Below are 27,977 nucleotides of genomic sequence, written 5' to 3'. Positions count from 1 at the left end.
GCATAAAAAGAAATCCATTAACCATGAAGGTGCCTTCAATTCCATATTTTTCTTCTATTCAAATGTATAAAAACAAAAGAAAGGATAAAATAAAGGATCTCGGCCTCTCACTTCTGAGGGTGAAATAATTAAAATCTCTAGAACTGTGCTGTATAACAGCACTTCCAGCGACAGTGGAAATGTTCTCTACGTACACTGTCCAATACTGTAGCCACTTGCCACATGTGGCTACCGAGCTCCTGAAGTGTGGCCAGATGGACTGAGAAACTGAAATTTAAATCTTACGTAATTTTAATCATGAGATAGTGGCTACGTTACAAGATGCTGGAGAACAGGCTTTGGAACCAACATGATTCCCTGACATGAAGCTCCCATATCTTGGCCTACGGACACAATGAACAATGCATCTACTAGTAGTTCGGGGCAGCCTGTGAACTGAGCACACAGCTATTGCAAGCAAACAGACCTGGGTTCAGAGCCAGGATCTGTCACCTTTTAGCTGTGTGACTGGGGGGTGGTCAGTCTCCCGCTGCCCATTTCCTCAGCTATTATAATGCTCACACCTCAGAAAGTTCTCTCAGGATTAGCACTTACGAAAACCAAGGGTCCTGCATTAACTCATCTTTTCATTCAATGCAGACGATTTTCTGAATACCTATAATGGGCTAGGCACCGTTTTAGGTAGCAGGGATAATGTAGTGATTGCAACGAAGTTCCTTCTCTCAGGGGGATCACAGGTAGGTATAGTGCCTAAGAAAGATCACGAGAGTAGACAGCGATCATGGGAGATGCTGCTTGATTTACAAGGAATGGTCAGAACAGACTTCTCAGATGAAAGGGGATGAAATAACCTCTGAGCCAAGGCCTGAAGGATGTGAGTGAGGAGGTCTTGTGGCTACTTGGGAGAAAAAAATACAGACAGAGGGAGATGTAAGTGCTAGGGCCCTGACACAGGACTTTGGAGTTCACGCTTAATGATGGGAAGCTATTCTGACATGAGGACTGCCTTGATCTGATGTACTTTAAAGCACTGTAGCCGGAGGGCAGACTGGAGGAAGCACTGAGACCTGTTGCCAGGTCACTGCAAGGCCAGGTGCCCTACAATGGGTGGTAGAGGCCAGGGAAGGGGTGAGATGTAAACCAAGTCTGAGTACACTGAGAAGGGAGAACTGGCTGATGGGAACATAAAGGGTATTTGCTGATGGGAACATATAGGGTTCCAACATTATTAAGATATCACTCTATACACAACCTGAATTCCCCTTTCTGGGGCCCTACAGCTCAATCTGAGACATTGTGGCAGTCAAGCACTTAAGCAGTACAATGCACAATTCATTCTCTGGTCCAACACCAGAGGGCAAAGAGGAGAAGTGCCTGATCACCTGGGTTTAACTCTCTGTGCATGGCTCACTGTGGTTCTAATTATGATGGTTTTGTATCATTTCAGAAACACACATGTGTGCATGCACACACACACACACACACACACAGAAGAGCTAATGCTAATGATGCACTTAGGTAACGAGATTAGATACTGCTTTCTCTGTTTGGATCGATGACGATTTAATGAACTAAATATCATCAGTAAATTCTGATGAGAATTAAGAAGCATCACTTTGCCCATAGACTTCAGGCTTTACTCATTTCTTTATGCATAAGATACAGTCCTCAACAATTATGGTACTGGAGCAATTTCTTGCCTGTAAGGCAGGAGGCTGTTGGGCAGAGTGGTTAAGCACTGTCTGGAGCCAGAATTTCTAGGTTCCAATCCTAGCTTTGCCACTAACCAGCTGATTTGGGTAAACCACAGAAACTCCCTGGGCCTCAGCTTCCTCTTCTCTAAAATGGAGCTAAGATTGTATTTACTTCAGAGGACTCTTATGAATTATGATATGTAAAATGTCTAGAAGCATGCCTGGCACATTGTAGAAGCATTTACTGTTTTCATTACAAATTTCATGCAGGTTTTCCCAACTAAAACAGAATTTTTCTCCTTTGCTTTATACTAATTCATACCAAATTAAGCTGTAGGGTTTCAGCAACTAAAACAAAAACAATTCCTTCTTGTATTTTGTCCGAGCATAGAAGTTAACAATCACTGTCTTCATTTCACAAGGATCCAACCCATCATCACAGTGCAAATTGGTGGCAGTTTCAATGTGGTAGCAACAATGAAGTCTTGAAAGGTTTTATTTACCTTCTTGGGCATCTGTGTGCGCATGAATGTATGTATGTGTACTGCATGTATCATGGTAACGTAGCTGGAACATAGTAAGTACTCAGGAAATGACAGTAGTAACATTATCATTACCATCACCACCACCATTTTCTTATCTAAGTTTTGCCTTTTAACTTATTATCATTTTTCTAGAGTTATGAAGTGTGCTTATAAAGCTAGAGGATTAATCTTCTATTGTGACTGGTGGATCAAGTTTAATTTATTCAGCTATGATTTACTGAGACCTTATCGCTTGCCAGGTTCCCCAGGAAGTGCCACGGACACAAGAGTAAGAGTCAGACACACTACTGCCCTCTAGGAATTTTAACATTCCATGAATTTATAATCAGACGCTGAGGCCGGGCGCGGTGGCTCACGCCTGTAATCCCAGCACTTTGGTAGGCCGAGGTGGGCGGATCACAAGGTCAGGAGATCAAGACCATCCTGGCTAACACAGTGAAACCCCGTCTCTACTAAAAAAAAAAAAAAAAAAAAAAAAAAAATACAGACCCTGAAATTACTCAGTGGCCTGACCAAAGTATTCAGTATATATGGTTTGTGCAAACTAGAAAGGAAAATATCACTTCCATTACTGTTGTGATCAGCAAAAGCCAGTGGGAGATGGCACTCTAAACGAGCATCTCCAACAGCAAGTCCCCCTTCTATTCTCCTTGGAAGTATAAAAATGTAGAATGTGGGAGCTGAAATGGACCTTAGGAAAGACTGAGAAATCTGTCACTTACAAAACAGCCTTAAAAAGATGAACATTACTCAGAAATGAAAATATTAAATAAGCTTTATAAACTTATTTTCATCCAACTTATAGGTCAAAGAATCAAAACTAGAAGGGACCGTGGAGGCAGAAGCCTAACATTTTTTGCAACTCTGGTTGTACCTGAGCAACACAGTGAGACCCTGTCTATACAAAACAATTTTTTAAAAGAGATTAGTCACACATGATGGCGCATGCCTGTAGTCCTAGCTATTCAGGAGGCTAAGGCAGGAGGATCACTTGAGCCCAGGAGTTTGAGGTTGTGATGGGCCATGATCATGCACTCCAGCCTGGGCAAAAGAGCAGGACCCTGTATCAAGAGAAGATGAAGAAGAAAAAAAAACCTACCAGTAGAACTTCTTTAAAAAAAAAAAAAAAAAAAAAAAAGATGCCTGAGTATCATACAATCTGTATGGCCCAGCTAGAACTTTTTATAAAAAATAAAATACAAACAATCCTTCCCCACCCAATTGCTACTATTGCTTTATCATGTGATGACTACTATGTCAGGAACTGGCACAAATGCTACCTTATTTATTTAATCTATGTACATCATGCCCATTTTTTTCAGAAGTCTAAGCTCAGAGAAGCCAAGTGACTTGCCTAAAGTCACAATGCAAGTAACGCAGGAGCAGGATTTAAACTTGCATCCTCTGGCTCCAGAGTCCTGTGGTCTCTCCTCTATACAGCAATAAGGTCATCCCATGCATCCATGCGTAAAATTTGAGCCAGAAAGGAGTGCCTGAAAGATTCTCTAGCTCAAAACATTCATCTTTTAGATTAAAAAAATAAGTGTCAGGGTAGAAGTAGTACCCTTCTCAAGCACATACAGCAGCTTATACAGCAGCTTACGGGCAGAGTTTGTACTCAAGGTCAGCTCCTGGCATCCCGGGTTCAGTTTTCTTTTTAATACATGCCTTCTTTCAAAAGTAAAACATAGGATCTTCACTTGCATACAGTGTTGCCAAATCTTTTCTTGAAACACAGTGTTGTGACTCAGCATGAAATTACGTCTTAAAGAGTGTCACAACTACTGATAGGTGTGAATTTGCTGAATATCCAAAATATTTGACACAGAGGGGCACAGGTAGTTATGCTATCTACATGAGCCTTCTTTTAAAAAAGTAAAAAATCTTTATGGGACAAGTTCGATAGCTTTTACAAATTAAAAATAAAAATCCACAAACTAACTTGATTTTCCAAACACTTCAAAGAAGCCTCTACATGCTCACTGGTGTCAGGTGACAGAATTTCTGAATGCAGATGCTGTGTGCAAAATAAAAGGATAAAAAGCACTTTCCTGACTGCACAGCAGAGGAGGAGGAGTAAGGACACACAATTGGAAGAGGGGAACCAGACACAGAAAGGAGCTGCCCTTTAAAAACCTGAGTGATCGACTGGCAAGCAGGGAGATGTTGACGAAGAGGAGACTTGTAAGCAAATCAGGACTGGTCCTGGCTACTTGGGAGTATAGATGAACACTGCACAGCGGCTCTAAGCCTGACTGAGGAAACTGACCCTGGACATTTACAAATGATATTTCAACTTTCAGCTCGATTTCCAGATGAGGGAAGGGGGATGGACTAAAAACACTAAAAATGAAATGTATTAGATCTTGACAAGAACAAATGTCAAAAACAAGCTCTAGAGATTAGGAATTAAAATGGATGCTACAAACATAAAAGCCAGTTCTGTCCCAAAGTAAAAATGGCCCGTTCTTTAAAGCACAGAAAGCTACAACCTCATGACAGGAATTCCTGAGACTCGTGGAACAGTGTAGATGAGTTTATCAGTCATCTTACTAGCAGTTACAAAATAAATTAGATTCATTAGAAAGAATCGGTGAAGTGGTCATTTACTTTCTCATTCAACCTAGCTGCTGTTTTGTACCTTCATCAAGCCTTCTCATTACACCCCCGCTATACAGAAGAGATGATTAAACGTCAGCTCTGATTCAAGCAACTAATGTATGGCAGAAACAAATATATTTATATGCCTTCCAGAAAGATTAATAGTATCTGGCGCTAGCCTGCCAAGTGCAGATGTACAAACTTTCTATCCTATACATAAATCAAACACAAGACATATGGTGTATTTTAAAGACTGCTGATGTCACAGTGATTTTAAATTACTCATGTTCTGAAATAAACTATGTAGATGTTGATGAATATGGTGATATATTCTGGATTTTTCATATAAATGTTATAAAATGTAACAGCATTAATAAGAAGATGGCATTGGGAATTAAGAAGAGAGAATGCAAACATATTTAAAATCAAGGAGTATAGTCAGGCATGGCAGCTTATGCCTGTAATTCTAGCACTTCGGGAGGCCGAGGCAGGTGGATCCCTTGAGCACAGGAGTTCAAGACCAGCACGGGTAACATGGAGAAATAGTTTCTACTGAAAATACAAAAATCAGCCGGGAGTGGTGGCATGCACCTATAGTCTCAGCTACTTGGGGGGCTGAGGCAGGAAGATCACTTTAACCTAGGAGGTTGAGACTGCAGTGAGCTGAGATGGCACCACTGCACTCCAGCCTGGGTGACAAAGTGAGACCCTGCCTCAAAAAAAATAAAATAAAAAATAAAACCAAGGAGTATGTTTCTATAATCAGTTGTTTGCTGGCTTAGGCAAATTCATTACAATATGGTTCATTAAGTGTGTAAGTTAGTTGGCTATAATGAAACTTTATGTTTGGTGTCCTTAGAAGTGAATCTAAAGAGATAATAAACTTAACACATCAATAACAGAAATGAGAAAGCAGATAGATGAGTTTGGAGAACAAGGTGGTTTGTGTCTGTCAAATGAGCAGTGGCTGAAACAGAGGTGCACCTGATGTACCAAGAACCATTTGAAAGTTTCCAGGTTGTCAGTCACAGTATTAAGCAACTATACAAAAATCAGTGTCACTCAGTTAAGTGGGACAGAACATTGGACTGGAAACCACAGAGCCAGGGTGAACAGCTCAGAACTACTGTGGGGTGGCACCTTCCTACTTCACAGCAAAGTGACAAATATCAGAGGAGAGGTAGGTGCAGGTATGAAAGTGCTTTGTCTATCAATGATTCTTCTATAAGTGCCAGGTTTCACCATCACCATCATCATTATTGTCATAATCGTTCTTATACCCAAGTCATTTCCCACTACATACATCTTGGCTACTGTTTAAAACCAGTTCTCTGGGCAGTCAAGTGATCTAGGTACAAGAAGGGACTTGAAAATTAGTTAGTGGAAACGACATTTAGAAAAATAAAATTTGCACAGTGCCTTTTGTAACTGCCTAACCCAGGCTCATTGAGCATTTCAATTCACATACATAGGTGCTCTGTATTTTGGGTTTCCTTCAAATGACCCCAGCCATTCTGATCGCAGAACACACAGATTCATGAAAACATGAGAATCGGGCTGCTGTGACACAAATGAACTCCTCAGTTGCAACAAACCAAAAGGAAATAAAAGTATGGTTCTTGATCTCTTTTCAAAAGGCCTGAATATGTTGTTCATGAAACAAATCATGGTGACAAGGATCAGGGAAACAGCCATCCTCAGGCCCACTGTGTGAAACTATCAGTCACGACTAATCACATATATGTACGTATTCCAAGAGCAAGGCATTTCAATATGGTGGAAAATATTGCTCAGTGTGAGGTCCTGTGTTTTCTGGTGAAGCAGAGGGTGGGATGTGGACTCAAGGAGAAAGGAGGAAGTTTAATGCCTCAAGATTTAGAATAACCCAGATCTCTGAGATCCTCAACTACTTCATTAAAATGTGAGCATGTTGAGGGAAGTGTTTAATATGATTAGCAGACCTCTTGTTTCTGCCAAATAGAAATAATCACACACCTATTCACTTAATACCTATTCATTCATAAATACCTAAAAGGAGTCAGGTGTTGTGTTAAATGCTGGGGACTACAGCTGTCCACATGCATATACGGGCCCTAGCTTTATGGAAATTTATATTCTCATGAAAGACAAATACTGACAAATAAATAAAAGCATGAAATAATGCCTTGTGCTAAAAAGGTGATGATGATCAAGGTTACGAAGAAATGTGATCAAGATTATATGGAAGTGTTGGGAGCTACTTTAGAAAAAGTGATGGGAGAAGCCCTCACTCAGAAGGAGACCTAAATGAGACTGAGCCAGCTGGGAAGAGCTGGGAAAGGACCATTCCAGGTAGAGGGGACAGTAAGTACAAAGGGCCTGAGGCAAGAAAAGGCTTGAAGCATTAAAGGAGTTCCATATAAGCAGCCAGTGTGGATAAAGCACCATCAGATGGAGGAGAGGAACATGAGACAAGTTTCGAGGAGTGATCACAGCCACATTTTGCAGGCTATGCAGGCTAAGTTCAGGAGGCTTAAAGGATACAGGCTATTATTACTATTTTTTATTTAAAAAACACTTTTTAGAGAATGGGGTCTTACTATGTTGCCCAGTCTGGACTCACATGCCTGGGCTCAAGTGATCTTCCCATCTCAGCCTCTCAAGCAGCCAGGACTACAGGTAGGTACCACCACACCCAAGTTAGGTTTTTTAAATCTTAACGTTTTAAAAAGGCATAATCTGATTTCTGTTTTAAAGGACCACTCTAACTGCATATGTCTGTCATAATGTATAAACCATAATTTTTATGCGAAAGAGGTTAGTATTTGGAGAAATCAGTAGGCATTTTGAAGCATTTAAATAAAAACGAACTTAAAGGAATACACATTTAAAAAGCCCCCAGTGGTCATCTGAAGATGAGTAAGTTAAGCAATGAATTTGAGACTAAAAAAAAAATTCAAAGAACAAAACAAACCTACTTACCTCCTCGTTGCACCAACAATGTGACCTCACTTCCCTTAGGACACTCAACCAGCATATCCACCACTTGGTTGTGAGTTAGGGCCTGCACGTTCTTCTTATTAACTTCCACTATGAGATCCCCTTCTTTCAGGCCTCGGCACCTTGGGCTGTCAACAATCTGTTTCACTCTTTGGCCACCCCCACCAGGACTGTCTGCGATAGTAAAACCAAAGCCCATTGGCCCTTTGACAATATGAACAGTTATGAGTTCTGGCTGAGTGGCTATGGAGGAAGCCAAAGAAACAGTGTCATTAGGATAACCATGCGAACTATTTGAAGTCACATCCGCTGGGCTGCTTGGCCGGGCATCCTTCATGCCATTGACTTTGCCTGTTTTACTACTGTGGCTAGCTGGTGAATCATAGGTCTCTTGCCCATTCACAATAATTGGTTCTTTATCCAAAATAGCTACCGAGGTCACTAAACTTGTATTGGGGTCATCTGGATCAAAAGGCAATGGATAACCTCGGCAGAGTTCAAGGTCCACGCTGGCACCAATGGGGATGGACTGGAAGATCTTCACAACTTGAGCATGTGTGTGTCCCAAAACACAGGTGTCATTCACACTGACAATCACATCCCCTGTAGAAGGCAAGAGTGTGGGGGTTAAGAAAACAGCACCCATAAAATTGCCATCAGTATTATAATATATTCCACTAATATGAAACTGAACTGAAACTGCACATGGGTGTGATACTATAGGGCATAAACTGCTTCTATTACTGATTTTAACAGCTAATAAAGTGTTCTTTCAGCACCTAGTATCTTCCCTGCTAATGAGAATATAATAATCCCTGAAAGAACATTGGAGCTTTCTCCTAAAAAAAAATCTCACTGCAGAAATCCAAGTTTAGATTTCATTTATTTAAATGGGGATCTACATTTTTAGTAACTTATTGCTTTACTGTAGTCACACAGTTTCCCAAAGTTAAAATGACTTCACAGGTTTCAATCTGCCCCAAGGGATGAATTTATATAATGTGGAGACCGGGCTCATTCTCAAGGTGTTTAAAGGTATAAACATGTGCAATCATGACGCTGTCTGGTCTTGCTCAAACCAAACAATGTCATGATTGCACATCTTTATGTTCTGGGTTGGAGTCTCACCACACAGAACACACTAAGGCCATGTGGACGCTACCTGTTTCCATCTTGCCGTCCAATGCAGCAGGACCATCTAGGACCAAACTCTTGATCTGCAGAAACTCATCAGGTTCATCCCCTCCAACTACCGTGAAGCCAAAGCCACGACTGCTTTTCCGCAGCTTTGTGTGAATGAACTTGCCTTTCAACTCAGAAGGGTTTCGTGTAAAAAAGGGTTTGCCTGGATTAAAATAAGAAAAGCATAAGGAATGTCACCATTGATGAAAAGGAGAATTTAACAAGATTTGAGACAACATATAGATAATTCTTCAAGCTTATGCCCTAGAGCCTTTGGGCACATAGCATCTTAAGAAAGTCCTCTCTTAATCTGAGGAATAAGGATGTTCCTAGGCCCCAGTGTTGATGGAAGGAGGTAAAGCACAGAGTATGTCAACTCCAGGGTCCAAAAGCAGCTACAAGAGAGGGATGAAACTAGTCCCTGTCAGGTGACATACTTCTTGGTTTCCATTCATGCAGTTTGACAGGAACTGAGCTGCTACAAACCCCTTCACAGCAAATGGAACTGGTCTGTTTTATGTCTTTTGTTTTAATTTTATTTTGCTATATGGCTTCTGATGTGCTGCTTTGGGCCTGGCTTCCACTCGAAAAATCAACTGAACAAAAACTTTAGTTTTAATCAAACAGAAAATCCAGGCTGAAAATGCACAGATAATACCAGAAAACATATTAGAGTCACAAATAATAATTTGACAAAAATGTAGAATGACTATTTTCAAAATTATGGGTCAATTCACTTTGAATTGAACTCCAAATTCAACTATTTTTCCTATTTATTTGCACCTTTTATTAAATTTATGAAATAGCCAACACATGTCTACGGCTAAGATTTACTGTTTAAAACAAGTTTAGGATATTTGTTTAAAAAACACAAACCAAAAAACAAAGAAACCTCACCAAAAAAAAAAAAAAATCCCTAAACTAAGTAGTTACTAACAGTAGCCATACAGCTCCGAATTCAGCTGTCTTATTTAAAATAAGTTAGGCTGGTCGTGGTTGCTCATGCCTGTAATCCTAGTACTTTGGGAGGCTGAGTCAGGTGGACCACTGAGGTCAGGAGTTCGAGACCCAGCTGGCCAACATGGTGAAATCCCGTTTCTACTTTAAAAAAAAAAAAAAAAAGAAAAGAAAAAAAAATATATATATATTAGCCAGATGAGGTGGCAGATGCCTGTAATTCCAGCTACTTGGGAGGCTGAGGCAGGAGAATCACTTGAACCCAGGAGGTAGAGGTTGCAGTGAGCTGAGATCATGCCATTGCACTCCAGCCTGGGCAACAAGAGTGAAACTCTGTCTCAAAAAAATAATAAAAATAAAAATAAAATAAATGTACAGATAAAGATATAGCTAAATTACTCCCAAACATGCTACCTAAGGTTTTATTACGTTTTCTTGACACATTCACAAATAACATTTTGAACATAAACCAAAACGTTTTCTTTTGGGTTTTACTAGGCACTTCTCTGTAATCGAGAAACTGATTGGAACTTCTCTGATTATCCCAAGTAGTAGACCTAATTTCATGAGCAGCTTCTTTCATCTCTTCTAACTGTACTTACTTCTTATACCCTGTTCTTGCCACACACAGCTTCTCCATCTGCCCTGTTTCTTTTCTATTAAAAATGTTATCCAAAACAAAAGGAGAGAGAGAAAGAGGGAGAAATTAGTTCCCTACACCCCTTCACTAGGAACCTGGCACCTAGGAAAGAAAGTTATTTTTGGTTAGTTATATCTAAAAGGGCTTAAAAGGTCTCTGGGCATGCATACAATTTTTAATTGCATATTTTAAAAGTTTCTGGCTCCTGCAAAGAAGGCTCTTTTAAATGGCCGGCAATCGGAGGTCCTTTCGCTAACCTGCTCTCTAGCACAGTCCTAAAGCTTATTGGAAGCCTGACAAACTACAGCCCTGTCACAGTGGCTAAAGAAAGGCAGGACTTAGAAGGATTCGCCAGGCAAAGTCATCCGCTAAGGCATCGGGAGGGTGGTGTCACTTGTACTAAGAGCTTTGGGGAGACAGCTGCCAAGATAATTATCAGATGGAAATCGAGGTGAGGTAAGATAACCCCCAAAGTTTACTTTAGGGGGAGGAGGGTGAGTGGCCTACACTCTTGCAGCAGGTGCTGCTAGGGCATTCCAGGCGCCCTGAAGGGAAACACATTTCAGTTACGCAGAGACATCATCAACAGCCATTACTTTCGCAGCAAGACCTTCCCTAACCACCTTGCTAAAAATTGCAGCACCTCCAACATACATTCCCAATCCCTTTTCCCTGCTTTAGTTTTGTCCTTAGCATTGACCACCTTCCAACAGAATATACATCTTACTTACTGTTTTGGTTTTCTTACTATCCCCCACTCCCATGCATGAGGGGCATTGATACGCAGGTACATAAAACCACTAGAATGTTAGCTCTCTGAGGATTTTTGTATTTATATCCAGTATCTAGAATATTGTCTGGTACATTTTACGTGCTCCAAAAATGTTTGTTGAGTGAGTGAATGAATGAACAAATAAAAGCACATAGAAATGACATTTAACATGTCTTTGAGAAGGCTGAAAAGAGGTGTTTGGGTGTTGCAGCTTTTCACTCTTATTATAGGCTAAGTTAGAAAATGTGAAAATGTGCCTGGCAGTTTATCTAATTAAAAAAAATACATTAACATATTTTGTGCTGAGAATGTTAACTTAATAAAGACAAGAGCAGAGCTTTGAAATTATACAACTGACTTCCTTTTCCAATGTTTAACAAGGGAGGGAAGATCAGAGGGTTTCACATTTATGCACATTTTATTCCTTTTTACATAGGGGTGGATCATTAGTTAATGCAGCTTTTGGAAAGAAATGCTTTTCACCCCACAACAGTGGAATTTGGAGCTCTCAGCTGCAGCCCTGTGGTACATGTAATTTTCTAATATCCTAACCTCTGTTTACCAGTCACCAGTGGTAAGGCTTGGTTGTGTCTTACCTAGGGAAAATCACCTGGGTAGCTTTTTAAAATGTACCTATTTTCAGCTCCTTCCTTAGACTCACTGATCAGAATGTTCTGGGTCTTGCCCCGAAACTCTGCACCTGAATGAACCTTAGGTGCATGTTTCCCTGCCAGGCTGAGGGGAGGGGAAAGAAATGTCACTTCTTGACACAACTGTTTAAATACCCTAGACCAGTACTGTCTCATGGCACTTTCTGTGATGATGGAAATGTTCTGTGTCTGCACTGTCCAACATGGCAGCCACTAGTCACATATAGCCACTGAGCCCTTGAAATATGGCTAGGGAGACTGAAAAACTGATTTTGTTTTATTTTTTAACTGTAATTTATTTAAATTTAAATGGCAACATGTAACCAGCGGCTTCCATACTGAACAACATAGATTTAGACTACACAAATGAGGTATCACACAAAAACCAAAACAGCCAAAAACCTTTCAACCAGAAGTTAAACTATTCCTCATGAATAGTGTTCAAATCTGTGCTCTGCTACTTAGTGGCTATATGGCCTTGGGCAAGTTACTAAACCTCTCTGCCAGAGTATCACAGACATAAATGGAGGTAATGATGATACCTATTTCACACGATAGTTGTGAGAAACAACCATGGCAGATAATGTAGGTAAAGTGCCTAGGAAGGTACTTGGCACATAATTAAGAGCTCAATAAATGAGTTATTGTTTTGAATGTGGTGGTGGTAGAGTGAGTGTGGTAGAGGGGTAGCTGCAAAAATCTCTCTCCAAGCATAAGCTTGAAGCTAGAGAGTTTTCATAAGAGCAAATCTCCAAATTATCACTTGCTGGGATTAGAAGTACACCCTTGATCAGGGGAGAATTTAGTTGGCCTGTGAACTTGGCAAAATTACTACCAAACAATCTAACCAAATTAGCTATATGGCTTCTTCCTGACAGTCTGTCAACGCTAGATACTGCCCAAGATTAAACACTAGATGGCTAATCAAGACACTTAACCAGTAGGCAGGTAACCCAGACTTATAACCAATGAGGCTTAAGTCTAGGTTAATGTTTATTGAAATCACAACTTGGAGTCAAATGGTATGGATTTTAACTGGTTTCTTTGGTATCAGTTATATTCCAAAGATTATAAAGGTGCTTGAAAGGTGTGGATCAACAGAGAGACTACACAGTAGAAGGGTTGTAAGAATAAATGAGTCAATCCCAAGGAAAGTTCAATGAGCTTGAACATTCCCAGACACTGTTGAATGGTATTTAGAAGTGGGGCCTTTGGGAGGTGATTATACCATGAGAGTGGAGCCCACATAATGGGCTTATTCTTATAAGAAGAGGAAGAGGACTAGTCCTTTCTCTCTCTACTCTGCACCATGCGAGGACACAGTGAGAAAATGGCCGTCTGTAAACCAGGAAGGGACCCTCATTGGACATTGGCTCTGCCAGCACTTTGATCTTCGACTTCCGACTCTCCAGAACTGATAGATAAATGTTCGTTGTTTAAGCCACCTAGTCTATGGCAACTTGTTATAGAAGCCTGAACGAAGGCACCAGTGGATGTCTTAGTCAATCATTAGATGACTAAGGAAATAAGGAAGAGATATAAGGAAGTAAGGAAGAAGAGAAAAAAAGAAAAAGAAAAAAATGTTGAGTGAAAGAAAAGAAAGAATCTGAGATGAAGTGTCTAATACAGATAAATACCATCTCAATTCTTAGTTGGTGCACTAAGCATTTGGCACCCAGAACCTGAACCTTTATAGCTTTAATTTACTTAATTTCTAAGATAGTTATGTAAGAAAGTCTGGTTGGCTATTCTATATGTATATGTGGATGGATGGATAGATAGATGGATGGATACTGTTTCACTCAATAATGTCATGAGAAATAGATACCAACGGATTATGCCTTGTTTGGGATTATCTCACAGTGAAAAAACAAAAAACAGAGAACCACAGTCTCTTGTCTCCATAGGATTTAAAGTCTAATGAGGAAACTATTTTTAAATAATAGCACATAAATGATCACTAGTTACAATGGTTAAATTTCATAGATGTGAAGTACAGGATGGTTAAGAGTAAACATGGTAGGGGAATCTAGCAAAGATCTGAGGTGAACAGGAGTTAGCAGAGTAAGAAGTAGGAGGAAAAGAAAACTGCAAATAGAAGGAACAGCCTCTGCAAAGGCTCAGAAGCGGTCCACAGTTTTGCTAGTTAAAAGAACTGAAAGGAGGCTAACTTACTGTGAGAGAGGGGAAGGTAAGAAGGCATGAGCCGACAGAAGGAATTTTATATTTACAAAAAAACCCACAAAACTGAGGAATCCACAGTCATACTGATATTAATCAACATATTATTATCTACTATATCCTATCTTTATTAAAGCCATTATCACCATTAAAAAGTATATTCATGCCTGAAATTATTTTACATAAATTGATATTAATTCTAATCTCATGACAATGTCAGCTAGCAGAGAAACAATTTCTTTCTTATGAAAATTATAATGAAGGAATTAAAATTTTAAAAATGAATTATTCTACTTATCATTTTATATCTAACACAATTAAATCTCTTTTAAAATGCAGAAAGGAAGGAAAATTTTATAGTATTTTTATTGCTTCTGTACCACAAACATTCCCCAACTCTGTCAAATATGATGCTTGTTTAAAAGAAAAAGAAAACTAAACACAAATATTTTCTATAATTTAAGAGTAATGAGGCCTGAAAGTTGCAAGGTTCTGGAACTTCCAATTTTCAAGAATAATCCTCTATAAAGGCCTCATCCTATGTATGAATGTAAACAAACAAGATACATTGAAATGTTGTAAACATGCATAAATACCAAAACTGCAGCAAGAATAGGGAATGAGAACTGAAAACACAATATCAAACCATTTGCATTTATAGGAAAGTCTTAGACAAAACCTAATATGTTGGCTAGAATCTTGAAATATCTAATGCTGAGTTTCAGATTTATCTTTTTTAACATACTATTAAATATCTGTGATCTCTAAATCAGTGATTCCTATCTCTGGGATGGGTTTGCTCCCCAGAGACATCTGACAATGTCTGGGGACAATTTCCTTGTCACTATGAGAGGTGGGCTGTGTGCTACTGGCATCTAGTGGCCAGGGGACATCTCACAATGCCCAGGACAGCCCCACACAACAAAGATTTACTTACCCCAAAATGGCAATGGTGCTGACATTGAGAAACGTTGGTTTGAATGATCATTTAACAAGTAGTCTTTATTTTTAAAATATTACAAATAGTTGGAAAAAAATTATTCAGGAAGATTCCTAATTTTTCTTGACAAGTCTAACAATACATTTATCATTGCTTTTATTATTTATGGTTTTCACTATCAAAGGAATGACTTGGGGGTTACAAGATTGCACTTTTTAAAATATCTTTAAAAAAATTAGATTTTGAGCTAAAACCATAACACAATTAGAAAAACAAGTACTTTACCCTGAAGTGGAGCTTCTCTGGCTGGCTCTGGATTGCTTGGTGGGTGGTTTGGAATAACAGGAGGCACAAGGGCTGAGTGATCTTCTGTCCATTCTATGAAAAAGAAAAGAAAGTTTCCTATTTTTCCTTCAAATGGCTCATTGACTTCTTTATGATTCCCCTTATTATTAATAATATCCAAAGCAATAAACCAAGGGCAGATAGCTTAGATTAAAAAGAAGTTGTTATCTGACCTCACTGTATGAAGCTCTTTTTTTCTTGTCTAAGACGTTTTAAGAAAGAAATATTATGATATAATGAATAAAAACTCCAGTTCTCTCTGGCTGGAAAGTCCAAAGTAACGTCAGTTAAAAACTGTCAGGAAAGATATACAGCCAACTAATGGCATGTGTATAAGGGAGAAATTTCTCTAATGTGATTGAGACATGAGCTGGGCTGCTGAGGCCAGCTTGGCTTAGGTAGGGAGGAAGATGAAAGTAGATTTCAGCAGATTGCTAATAGTGCTCTCTTCTGCTATCTCTGAAATCCAAATGAGACCTATTACAAATATTCCTGGGTCCTAATTGTAATCTTATTCCCCTTGGAAGGCCAGACATAACTCACAGTGAGTGACCCTTGAGATGGCACCCCAGAATGACTTCCAGCTCAGCTAACACTTTCAATTGTACATTCTCATTTGCAAACGGCACTTTCTAACACTACCAAGTTTTATCAGCTCAGGAAAGATACATTACAAAAATTCTTTTTAGACAAAAAATAACAGATGTTGATAAGGATGTGAAGAAAAGGGAATGCTTATACACCGTCAGTGAGAATGTAAATGACTGCACCCTCTACAGAACTACCATACAATCCAGCAATCCCACTACTGGGTATCTACCTGAAGAAAAAGAAATCATTCTATCAAAATGATACCTACACTTGCATGTTTACTGCAGCACTATTCACAATAGCAAAGATACACAATCAACCTAAGTGTCCATCAGTGGATGACTGGATAAAGAAAATGTGGTATGTATGCCATGGAACACTACTCAACCATAAAAAAGAGAATAAAATTATATGTCTTTCCCAGCAACATGAATGGAACTAGAGGCCATTATCTTAAGTGAAACAACTCAGAAACAGAAAGTCAAATATCACATGTCCTCACTTATGAGTGCGAGCTAAATAATGTGTACTCATGGACATGGAGTGTAGAATAAGAGACCATGGCAACTTGGAAGGGTTGGAGGGGGATGGAGGATGATAAACTACTTAATGGGTACAATGTATACTATTTGGGTAATGGCTACACTAAAACTCCACACTTCACCACCACTTAATATACCCATGTGTCAAAAGCTGCATTTGTACCCACTAAATGTATATGAGAAGAGTTCTTTTTAGCTAGAAAAGAGACTAAGGTAGATAACATTTCAATGGGTGAATATACATAGACATACATACCTACTCTCTCTAAACTGTACAGTCCAGGGCAGTGGTTGGCAAACTATGGCCCACTAGCCAATCTGGGGCCAATTCCTGTTTAGATATAGCCTGTGAGCCAAGAATAACTTACATTTTCAAATGGTTGAAAAGTAATAAAAAAGAGAATACTTTGTGACATATGAAAATGACGTGAAGTTCAAATTACAGTGCCCATAAAGCTTTATTTGAACACAGCTACATCTATTCATTTACGTATTGTCTACAGCTATTTGTATACTACAATGGCTGAAGTGAGTAGTTCTAACAGAGACTGACTGTATGAATCACGAAGCCTAAAATATTTATTATCTGGCTATTTACAGAAAAAGTTTGCCAACCTGTAGGCTATGGTTTATATTTATTATATTCAATATTATAGTAACAGAAGCACTACACTTGATATTCTGTTTCATATTCACATATTATATTGAGGAGAGTATTAAGCCTATGATTCCAAAAGATCAGAATGAAAAAGTGGGAAAAGCCAGAGTATCTAGTAATAAACGAATGGCTAAATAAAACAGAGGCATTCATAAAATGGAACATTATGTAACCATTAAAAAGTATAAGCTAAATCTATATTAGCTAACTTTGAAATATGTGCAAGAAATAAAAAGTGAGAAAAGAGGTCTCACATACATACTATATATGTATAAATTATTATAAGATTTTTGTTAAAATATGCATATATGTATATCCCTAGAAAATTTCTGCACAGGGCTTATCTCCAAAAATGGGAAGGGGGCAAGCAGGCGAGAATTTAATGTTCTATACTCCTGAACTGCCCATATTTTTACAAACAGCATGAATTAGTCTGTAATTTTTAAAAAGCACCCCAAACTACCAGCTCTTTCTGATTCTTTGCATGTAATGTTCCTAAAATTAAAAGTTAGTTTCATGCCCAGTAACTCCACTTAAAGTAAAAATGCTAAAAGTGGTTTGGATTTAGCTACCAGTTGCAATGCAAATACTGCGGGGGCGAGAGAACAACTTCCCCAAAGTTCTCTGATCTAACGATGCTCCTTTCTAAATTAAAGGGGAGATTTGGGTGCCTTTGAATTAGGATGTCCACTTTGGCCATCCAGAGGAACATGGAGATGGGGTTCTCTTCCTCCCGACAGGACATTAACTCTTCAGTGTGGCAAGAGAGGACTCAATCATCAAGGCCAGTTCTGACCACACGAGGGTGTCAGCGCTCAGATTTCGCCCCATGCTCCCCTGCTCAAGAAAAAGGAAAGAGGCCAACCTTCTGTCTGCTGTTGCTGCTGCTGCTGCTGCTGTTGCTGCTGCTGTTGCTGCTGCTGCTGCTCAAGCTGCTTCTTCCGTTTGGCTTCAAGAACTGGGTTCTCATATTGCGTCTTCCTGTTGATGTGGCTGGGGAAGACAGCAAATAGTATTCAGCTTGAAACACTTCATCCCACCAGCAAAATGCCAGTCAGACCAAGTCCCTGGATTCAAACTGAGCAAAGCAGGTGGTCTGAGATGCTAACCCTTGTGTGTTAAAATGCTCAGTTAGAAAGAGGAAATAAAAATGAAAAGTTTCCATTACTGACTGCTTATATGCACTAAGCACTGGCTACTAGTTTTATATGCATTTTATTTAAAACTCCTCAGTAAATGCCAGGAGGTAAGTCCTATTTTTATTCATATCTTATGAATAAGGAAAGTAAGTGTCTGGGCAGTTAAATAATTCATCTAGCATAATATAGCTAGTAAGCAGTAAACAGGCATGCAAGCTCAGGGTTTTCTGCTTTCAAATCCCAGGATTTTAACCACTGACCCCCTTCCAAATGTCCAAGATACCACCTGACAGGGGAAGCTGCTTTAATTCAACAAGAAGTAGATTAAGGAATTATTGAAAAATAAGATTAACGCGGCTGTGTGACACTGTCTATAACATACAATGCCAGAACTGCTGTGTCTACAGTAGGGTTCACAGAAGCATAAGCATTCATCCAAACAATGAAGTTAAACAAAGAACTCGACTCACATCTGTTAACTATTTTGATCACTAAACATGGAGGCACACTTAAAAGTACAGGCCTTAGGCAGAGAGACTCCAAATAAAGTTAACTAAGTAGACGTGATGTGCTCAAAATGACAAAGATCCAAACACTTAGATGGCTACAAAACTAATTAGGCCCTGCATGGCAAAATGAAAAATACACACACACATACACACACCTCTATATATGCATACATAGACAAATTTTTTTTGCTATGGCCTTATTTAGTGTATGTACACGTATGTGTGTGTATACATATATACATATGCATACACGCGTGTATACATATATACATATGTATATATATGTATATACACACACACACACGTATGAGGTCAGGAGTTTGAGACCAGCCTGGCCTACATGGTGAAACCCCATCTCTATTAAAAATACAAAAATTAGCCGGGTATGGTGGCACACGCCACCATATATGTGTGTGTATGTGTGTGTGTATATATATGTATATATACACATACACACCATATATATGTATATGTGTGTATATATACACACACACCATATATATGTATATATACACACATATATACACCATATATATACACACACAACGTAAGCATATACATATATGTTTTTCTTTCTTTTTTTTTTTTTTTTTGGAGACAGAGTCTCTCTCTGTCACCCAGGCTGGAGTGCAGTGGTGCGATCTTGGCTCGCTGCAACTTCTGCCTCCCAGGTTCAAGCGATTCTCCTGCGTCAGCCTCCCAAGTAGCTGAGATTACAAGCGTGCATCACCATACCTGGCTAATTTTTGTATTTTCAGTAGAAATGGGGTTTCTCTATGCAGGCCAGGCGGGTCTTGAACTCCTGACCTCAAGTGATCCACGTCCTCTGGCCTCCCAAAATGCTGGGATTACAGGCAAGAGCCACCATGCCCGGACTTATTTTTCTTAATTCAAAATAATAGTTTATTGGAAGTTTAGAAGCATACTATTATGATTATTTGGAACTCTTAAGTTTTTTTAAAAAGCTAGGCTTTATTTTTTTAAGCAGGCTTATCAATAGAATGGATAGACTGATTGCTCTTAATTTCTATTAAAGGCCTACATGTTTATTTCCTAATTCTTGCAGCAATTTCATTCTAAGAAATGGTCTATCATTAACAGGCACATAAGTCTGAAAAGACACAGGGAGAACTGCATGGTAAGATAACAACTTGAGTCTTCACCCATCAAAGCTTTTGTCATCTGTTCCTGCTCTCTCTTAATGCATAAACTAGTTGAGGGACAATTCAAAATGAGCTTCATATAGTAAAAACCCCACAGTACATCTGTGAGAAAGATGATCTTTGGGGCACACAACAGAAATTTATTTTCTGAGGGTCAGAGGGACAGCCAAGTTTGCCTCTCTGATGCCCCATATTACCAATCCCTCTTGTCAGGCAAAGTGGAGGTGAAAGTTAGTATTGGCCAAGGACACTTGCTATATTGAACTCATAATTTTTACAATAAGATGCTGGGCATCTATTTTATGGCCTGGCACCTTTTTTGTCTTATGTTCTTATCACCAGGGTATTATACAAATGACTTTTCATCACCAGCAGCAAAAAGGAAAGAAAATATGATAGTTACATCTTCAGTGTGGCAGGTAGGATTATGTTTCTACAACATTTATATGGCATTCGCTTCTTTTGAAGGAACTTTTATTTGTTACCTCTCATTTTTCTCAGAGGAAGTTATATAATACAAAGCTTTTTTAAAATTTTTATTTATTTATTTATTTATTTCAATGGCCTAACCTTTGGTTTCTTTTAGTATCATCCTATCAATCAATAGTTTTGATGAAAGGAAAAAGTGGGAGCCCCATGCTAGAATAAGGCACACAATAAAGAAGTCACGAGGGTTTTAGACTTTTAAGAATAGGAAACAAGAACCTCAGGCAAGAGAGAAACAAAGAAACACACAAGGTCTGCATCCTAGGCTAGTTCTCCATTTCCTCCTCAATCCCGGCAACATTTCATAAATTACCTGGCTGAACCTTTTGGAATGTATGAATGAATAAAGAAGTAATCACTAAGGAGTTCAGATCTGGGCAGAGCAAAAAGTAGACAAATCAGATACTCCTTGTAAAGATAAACAATCCCTCTTCATCTGGTCTACTGAATCCTGGCTTTTCTCATTCATTCATTCAACTAATACTCATTAAGTACCTGCCATATGCCAGGACCATGTTGGGCCTTTGTGATGCAGTGGTGAACAAAAGACATGGATCCTGCCCATGTGAATTTAATAATATGATTTGCTATTTTCAGATTTATTGAATATTTTCTCATTTATTAAAATATGCATACATATTTTCATCATAAAATTAACATTGTTAATTGATTTGTGCCTTTTAATGATGTCAGGCTGTACTTAACACAAATGTACATAATTATAGAGAGGTATAAACTAATGTGTGGATTGTGAATGGGCACTTACTCTACATAGTAGACACCATAGACAGGGTCTTCAATCTTTTCCCAACCAGCAGGCAGTTCTGAAAAATAAAAGAACATTTACGGCAAGAAGAGCATATTATTGAAGAGCCTGGGTATTTTCAACAACTGAGTTAGGCAAAAAGAGAAAGACTCATAAAAATGCTTTAAATCCAATTAAAACTGTATATCCTAACCAAAAAAAAAAAAGTATCTATTATTTTATCAGTGTATTTTTCTACATGAAGAGCAATTCTTCATCTACTGACTGGTATTTAATGCAAGAAAATAAAATTTAATAAAATGCAGCCCCGGATGCCTTTATTCTAAATCACTATTAAATTAGATTTTAATGAAAATATAGGTTAAACTTGCCTTGAATGCATAGTTCCTATCTTAAATGTTCACAGTTTTCTCATTTTGTTTCTAGGCCATCTTATTACACAAGCAAAAATGGATGAAAATTAATGTTTCATTTTCAGTACAGTAGTGTTGCTTTGCTCTCCTTGAAATAAAATAAAATCTGCATCTTATTTTCTCCTTGTTCCTAATGAAAATGTAGTTGGGTTTTTTAACTGCACACATCTATCACTCAATTGCTATCTCTAGGCTGGCCCATCGTTTCCAGCACTTAACCTGTGAAAGCAGTAACACAGCTCCTGATCCTGGAAAGCTCATTATCTAAGGTGGACGATTTTATTTCTTTAAATGTGGTGGTACCATCACACTAGGGGATGTATGTGCCTTTCTGAAAACTCAACCACGCTCTACAGAACTTCCTAAGGTTTCATATCAAAGGCCAAAACTTTATTAAACAGGTAATAGTTCTGTCTGAACAGGAATCTGTTGTGGAAAGGCCCACTGCACCACATTATTTTACTTGGTGAAAGAAGGGACTAGATTGTGTTTTTTGTCATTAAACAACCCTTTCAGGTAGAACAACAGTTATTCAACTTAATTTTAAAGCTTCCCTGATATGTAGTCAAGGCAAACTTACGTAATACCACACTCTAAAGTGAATAATTAGTCCTAGAAGTAGGCATTAAGACCAACTTTGATAGAATACTACAGACTTGAAATATTTGAAATAGATTTTTGTTTAATTCAAGGAATCATGTGGTCACTAATTTAAATAATGATCATGTCATCAGGGCAGAAGGCTTACATATGCTACAAACAGTTCCAGACTGAGGTGGAGCCATGCACATGCACACAAACTTATACAGACTAATTACTTAAAGTTTATGTTTTGTTCAGATTTGGCTGCACATCAAGAGACATTAATTTCATGGTTTTTGCTCCACATGTTACTTGTTTGCAAACAAAGAGACAGGTTTTCCCCTCTTTTCTTCTAAATTAAAAAGAAAAAACATTTAGCAGGTTTTAAAGAAGTCTTTCACTTGTAGGACACATAAGCTACTAAAATGCAAGACAGGTCCAATTTGCAGATGTTGATACAACTCGGCATTTTTATATACTGAGTCTTGCGGACCGATGCAAATTAAATGCCTGGGAAATGCTTTCCCCTTACAAAGCTGGAAATTACCATTTAAATGAAAATGAACCAGGAAAATATTTCCAAAGAGTTGGGAAATCGAAGATTAAAAAAATGCAAATTGGTGCACAGTCATACATTTGTACAGGGCAGAAGGGTGGGTGGGTGTGAGGAGACTGCATTAAGTTCCACAGAAACACCATCTCTTTTCAAAATCTGCAACCTGAAATATGTGGCCTGATTATCTTTAGATAAAACAGGGGAAATATTAAGCTTTCAAGTTACTCAATTATTAATTTGACAAACATTTGTTGAATGCCTACTATTTGCCTGAGGGTATGTTAGGCATCAGGGACACGAAGACAAACGCCAAGTGCATCATCTAAGCAGAAAATTCAGCCACGTGGTATGTGCTTTGATGGAGATCCGAGGAGAGTACTAGAAAAGAAGGTACCCGTGACTTCTTTCCTAGTGCCTAGTCAACAACTTAATATTCTAGAGTTGAAAAATGGGGCCAGTCAACTAGCATCTCTGGACACTCGTCAGTTTAAACACATCTTTTGGAACAGATGAGCAAACTCCAGAAACTGAAAAGATAGTTTCTCACTTCCAATGTGGTGATTAACTTAATCATAGAAATTAGTCTCCTAATGCTTAAAATAGAAATGGGTCATCGATTTTAAATAGGAAGATGTTTGTCCTAGAATTTGCCATTTGGTTCTAAAAAACTGAAAAAGGTAGAAAATATTTAAGTCCAGAAAATAATGACATTATAATTTTTTAAGCAAACACTCTAAAGACTCTTAAAAAGGAATCCTCATATGACTAACCACAGTCAGGGAGCAGATGAGACTGCACAACCTATCACAGAGATTTCAGGTGGCTAAGATCCTTCTGGCATTGCCCACATATAAGATTGAGCTTTAGTTCTTTCATTTAGGCCTACTACTCTGTGGCTTTGGGCTACTTACTTAACATCTCTGAACCATATCTTTCTCCTGGGTTTACCTCAAAAGTCAGTAGTGGATTAAACAAGGATACTTCTAAACACTTAGCACAGTTCCTGGTACATAGAAAGTGCCCACAAATCGCAGCTGCTCCAGGAAAGCACAAAAGGAGTAAGACAGATGTCTGTGGCCTGTGTACTTGCTACTCCTGCCTCTGAAAATCTCATGCTGCACTATTTTGTCTTCACAGAGCAAATATTGAGCAAAGGTTCTAATTTCTTTTCAAAGAGATTTGTCTGTGTATAGATTGAAAATCATGTTCAAAACCAGAGATACATTTCAAAACTGTGACTTAGTTTTGGTTGGGAGAAGAACTTATTTTCTTGGCTCTATCCCCCCTAGTTGGTTTCACCATACGAACACCCTATAATTCCAAAAGAAGGTTCTGCAGGTGCTTTTTAATTCTGGGGAGATGTCTGCAGAGGACGTGATAAATTCTGCAAACCAAAGTACATAATGGAGCAACTGACCCAGCTCAAACAACAGAGTTCAGAAATGACAACTCTATAATCAAATGATCTGTGTCCAACACCCAAGCCAACTGCCCACGCCTCTCAGAGGCCGATTACAAAGAGGGTTTCCTTGTCACATCTGGAATTGCATTGTTCACTGAAAACCTGACAGTTGCTATTGTTTGAAATTAGGACCCTCTTATTAAGAAAATGAGCAGTGAGCTTGTCAACAGAATCTGAAGTGAATGCAACAGAAAACAGTGTGTGTGCACGTGTGCTACTCTTTACACAGTGGACATGTGCAGGCAAAAATCAAAGGTTTTTTTTTTTTATCGCTACCCTTCCTACAAGAACACATTTGCGTCATTTCTATAGTATAGAACACATTCCTCCCTTGCGCTGTGTTAATGGAAAAAAGTACCATAAGGAAGTATGGAAAAAATCCAAGAAGAGGGAATTAGGTAATAAATAATAAAGCTGCAAATAGCTATTAGCATGTGTTGATCACAGGGACAAATAATAAAACACACTTTCATTAAATCACCTCATAAGGACAATGGGAACTCCTGTTTCGGCCTGTCTTTATGGATAAGGAAAGGGAAGCTAAAAGAAGGTGAATAGTTTCTCAAAGTTTGCATAGCCAGTAAGCAGGGGAGTCAGACAGCTTGATCTGAACCCAGAGAAAGCCAAGACAACTCATGTTTAGAGTCTTTAACAGCATAAGCAAGTCTCCACGATATCATTTAACATATGGGTAAAATGCAGAAACATCTTTCCTGAAAATTTTAAATTCAAATTTCCAGAGAAGCAAATAAGGTTGTGCCCCTGTACACAGCTGTGCTATCTCCACTGGCTGCCAGCAGACAGCAGAGCGATCTCTCACACATATTACTCAGGTAGCAAGAGTAGTTGAAATCGGCTGAACAAATGATTAAGACACTCATTTTGTGTCTGGAAAACCTATTTCTGTCTCTTTCAATTACTTTAACTAATATCATTGGATTGACAATTTCTTTTTTCGATCAAATTAGTTTCAAATTGTTCTATCATTCAGGGTGAACCTTAAGTCATTCCTCTCACAATGACCACAAAGACAACTTATTAAACATCTGTAAAAATAGATCGATCAATAGTTATCGACCATTGTTGGCATGTGCATCAATTACAACAGGTACGTTTCAAATGTTACAAAAAACAGAGCTTGGTTCTATTCTATCATAATTCTAGCTAACCAAGACAGATTATCTTTATCTCATGTAACAAAAATAAAGAAAACCAAATGAATACAATAATCTGTATTAAATAGATTTATATTTTCAGGTCTTCAGGCAATCTCAAAAATGCCAGGCAGATTCAATAATCTTACTACAGTTCCACTCATACTGATGTTAAACAATCTTCTACTTAAACAATATTCAATTGCTAAAGAATCTTCCCATCAGCCGAGGCTTTCACCTGCAATTTAGCTGAAATTTATGCTTTCCTATCTATCCATCAGTAAATGTATCTGATGGAATGCAAGCTAATTTTAATGTTGTTCAAGGTTGAACATAAAAGGACTGAACTTAATAGCGAACATAATTCAATATATTCCAATAGCAAAGAAACAAGAATTTGGCATCATCTGCTAGCATGAATTATTCCTAAACAATAACTAGAGTAGTCAAGACTTGATTTGTGTTGACACAACTCGAAGGCAAACAGTACATATAGGTGCTGCATCACTATATAAACAACCACTCACTATAACGGCAAGGTCAACAACATGTGGTCTGTGATGTAATAACAACATGATCCTAAGTCTTAACTATTCAATTCCTCAGTGACCTTCTTTTATTGCAAGTGCTCCTATAATGCTCCTTAAACTAGTGTTAATATTAGATTTTTGTTTGTTCTGCTTGGCTTTTTTGTATTACCCAAATAACCATCCACACTAAACAAATAAAGAAATAAGACTGAGACAGGTTACGCAAAAGTTCAAGGGACACAGCAAGCATCTCTTCGGTTCTTTCCCAATCCTCACTTTACAAGACTACCTATTACCAGTTTGCTAACTCTCGTTCTAGTCTCTGTTCAGTCAGACATTTTATTTGTAAACATAATATATTACAACTCTGCGTGATGCCTGCAGTCAGACATGCAGGTTGTGAGACTGACCTTTCCTGGATAAACTAAAACAAAAATCATAACTGGAGGAGTGCAAACTAAAGAAACAGAGGGATTAAGCAATTCACTGGGGAAAAAACCATGCAGGCCATGTCATGCACGTGTCATGCAGTAGCAGCAGGCAGGAAGGGTTTACCTAGTTCACTGTCCAGCTCCTCGGTGTGTACCCCTTCTTCTCCAAAGGAATAGCAGGAATGAGACAGAAAAGAGAGAAAGCAAAATTCAGACACCAGCACCAAGAAAGGAAATCTCCTTAGGAAAACAGCAGCAAACACATCACTCTAGTTCGTCCTTACCTGCATTGTGGCTTATTTCATTGGCTTGGATAGTAAACTCGCGACCTCAGTGTAAATCACAAAACAGGAAGAGCTGATATTGGCAAAATAATTATATGGCTCATTTCCTTGCGTGTCAAAATAGGATTTGATTGGTTGTAAAAGATGACAAATACCTTTGCGGTTTCAATGTTCTTAAGTGGGAAGTCACTTATTACAGACCTTATTGGGAGTAAACAAAGCTGTCAGACTTTCAATATCAGTCCTTTTAATCCTTCAATAATCCTCTAATCAGTGAGGCAATTATACTCACAATTAAAGCATTATTTAACTTACAAGTAACAGTGCTGCTTGAAAAATGGAAGGTGAGGTCAAACTGAGTGTGGACTATATAATGAGCTAACTTTGATGTCTTTCAAAAAGGAGCTGGAAAGATGAATTATGTCAAGATAAAATATATCAAGGAAGAAAGCCTTGAAAACTGCCCTGAAGGAGTGTTGGGAGGCATTTTATTGGTTTTGTGAGAACACACACACACGCGCGCACACACACACACACACACACACTTTCTAAGTCAAGCAGCTCAGAAATATTAGAATTAAAATGTCCTCAAAAATGTCAGTGAGCAAAACAAGTCCAAATCCTTTCCATTCTTGACCTCCTCCTCTTGCTGTCAGTAAAACATTTTATTACTGAGAAGGAAACACAGGAGAACACACAAAAATCATTTCATACCTAATGTTTCCCCAGCTATAGGGCAAGTGGCTCCTGTAAGCTTCACAAACACAGGGATCGAGCCTGTTTTCACCACCACAATAGCCCAGTGTAGCTTTCTGCACATGTTAGGTACTAAATATTTGTTGATGAATGAATGAATGAACCAATCAATCAATGACTGACTTAAATAACCAACATGGGCCTAGACACCTTGTAAACTCTTAATTTAAAAATGATTCCAATGCCAATGGTAAGTTTTGATTGGCACTGTTTCTTAAAAGGAGAATCTAATTTACACAAAGTTACCTGTGAAAATGCCCACTTGTATATTATCTAATGTATTTGGGAGCATTTGTTCACTTCTTCAGTAGTTATTTATCAAGACCTATGATAAATAGGTCTTGCCAGTCACTATGCTAGGTGACATATCAAAATGAACACAATCAGGGGCCAGCCATGGTGTCTCACGCCTGTAATCCCAGCACTTTGGGAGGCCAAGGTGGGTGGATCACCTGAGGTTGGGAGTTCG

The 27,977-nt window shown here is 38.5% G+C and overlaps 1 protein-coding gene across 25 annotated transcripts in view; it reads right to left on the bottom strand.

Annotated features, from left to right (window-relative positions):
* MAGI1 (membrane associated guanylate kinase, WW and PDZ domain containing 1) overlaps nucleotides 1-27,977 on the bottom strand; it is a 677,304-nt gene that overhangs the window by 69,744 nt on the left and 579,583 nt on the right. For 12 of the 25 annotated variants that reach the window (XM_031662782.1, XM_017955301.2, XM_031662784.1 and 9 more), the window contains exons 7-12: nucleotides 26,593-26,628; nucleotides 21,341-21,398; nucleotides 18,143-18,270; nucleotides 15,427-15,519; nucleotides 8,982-9,164; nucleotides 7,802-8,422 (exon numbers count right to left, since the gene is read on the bottom strand). In XM_031662782.1, coding sequence (XP_031518642.1) covers nucleotides 7,802-8,422; nucleotides 8,982-9,164; nucleotides 15,427-15,519; nucleotides 18,143-18,270; nucleotides 21,341-21,398; nucleotides 26,593-26,628 — 1,119 coding nt within the window. Of the gene's footprint in view, nucleotides 1-7,801; nucleotides 8,423-8,981; nucleotides 9,165-15,426; nucleotides 15,520-18,142; nucleotides 18,271-21,340; nucleotides 21,399-26,592; nucleotides 26,632-27,977 lie in introns of all 25 variants that reach the window. The other 13 variants (XM_017955299.2, XM_017955302.2, XM_017955304.2 and 10 more) reach the window with 2 other exon arrangements.

Source organism: Papio anubis, chromosome 2 (genome assembly GCF_008728515.1).
Source record: "Papio anubis isolate 15944 chromosome 2, Panubis1.0, whole genome shotgun sequence".
NCBI classification, from domain to species: Eukaryota; Metazoa; Chordata; class Mammalia; order Primates; family Cercopithecidae; genus Papio; species Papio anubis.
The sequence above is the reverse complement of the archived record's forward strand: the minus strand, read 5'-3'. Positions and strand labels throughout refer to the sequence as shown.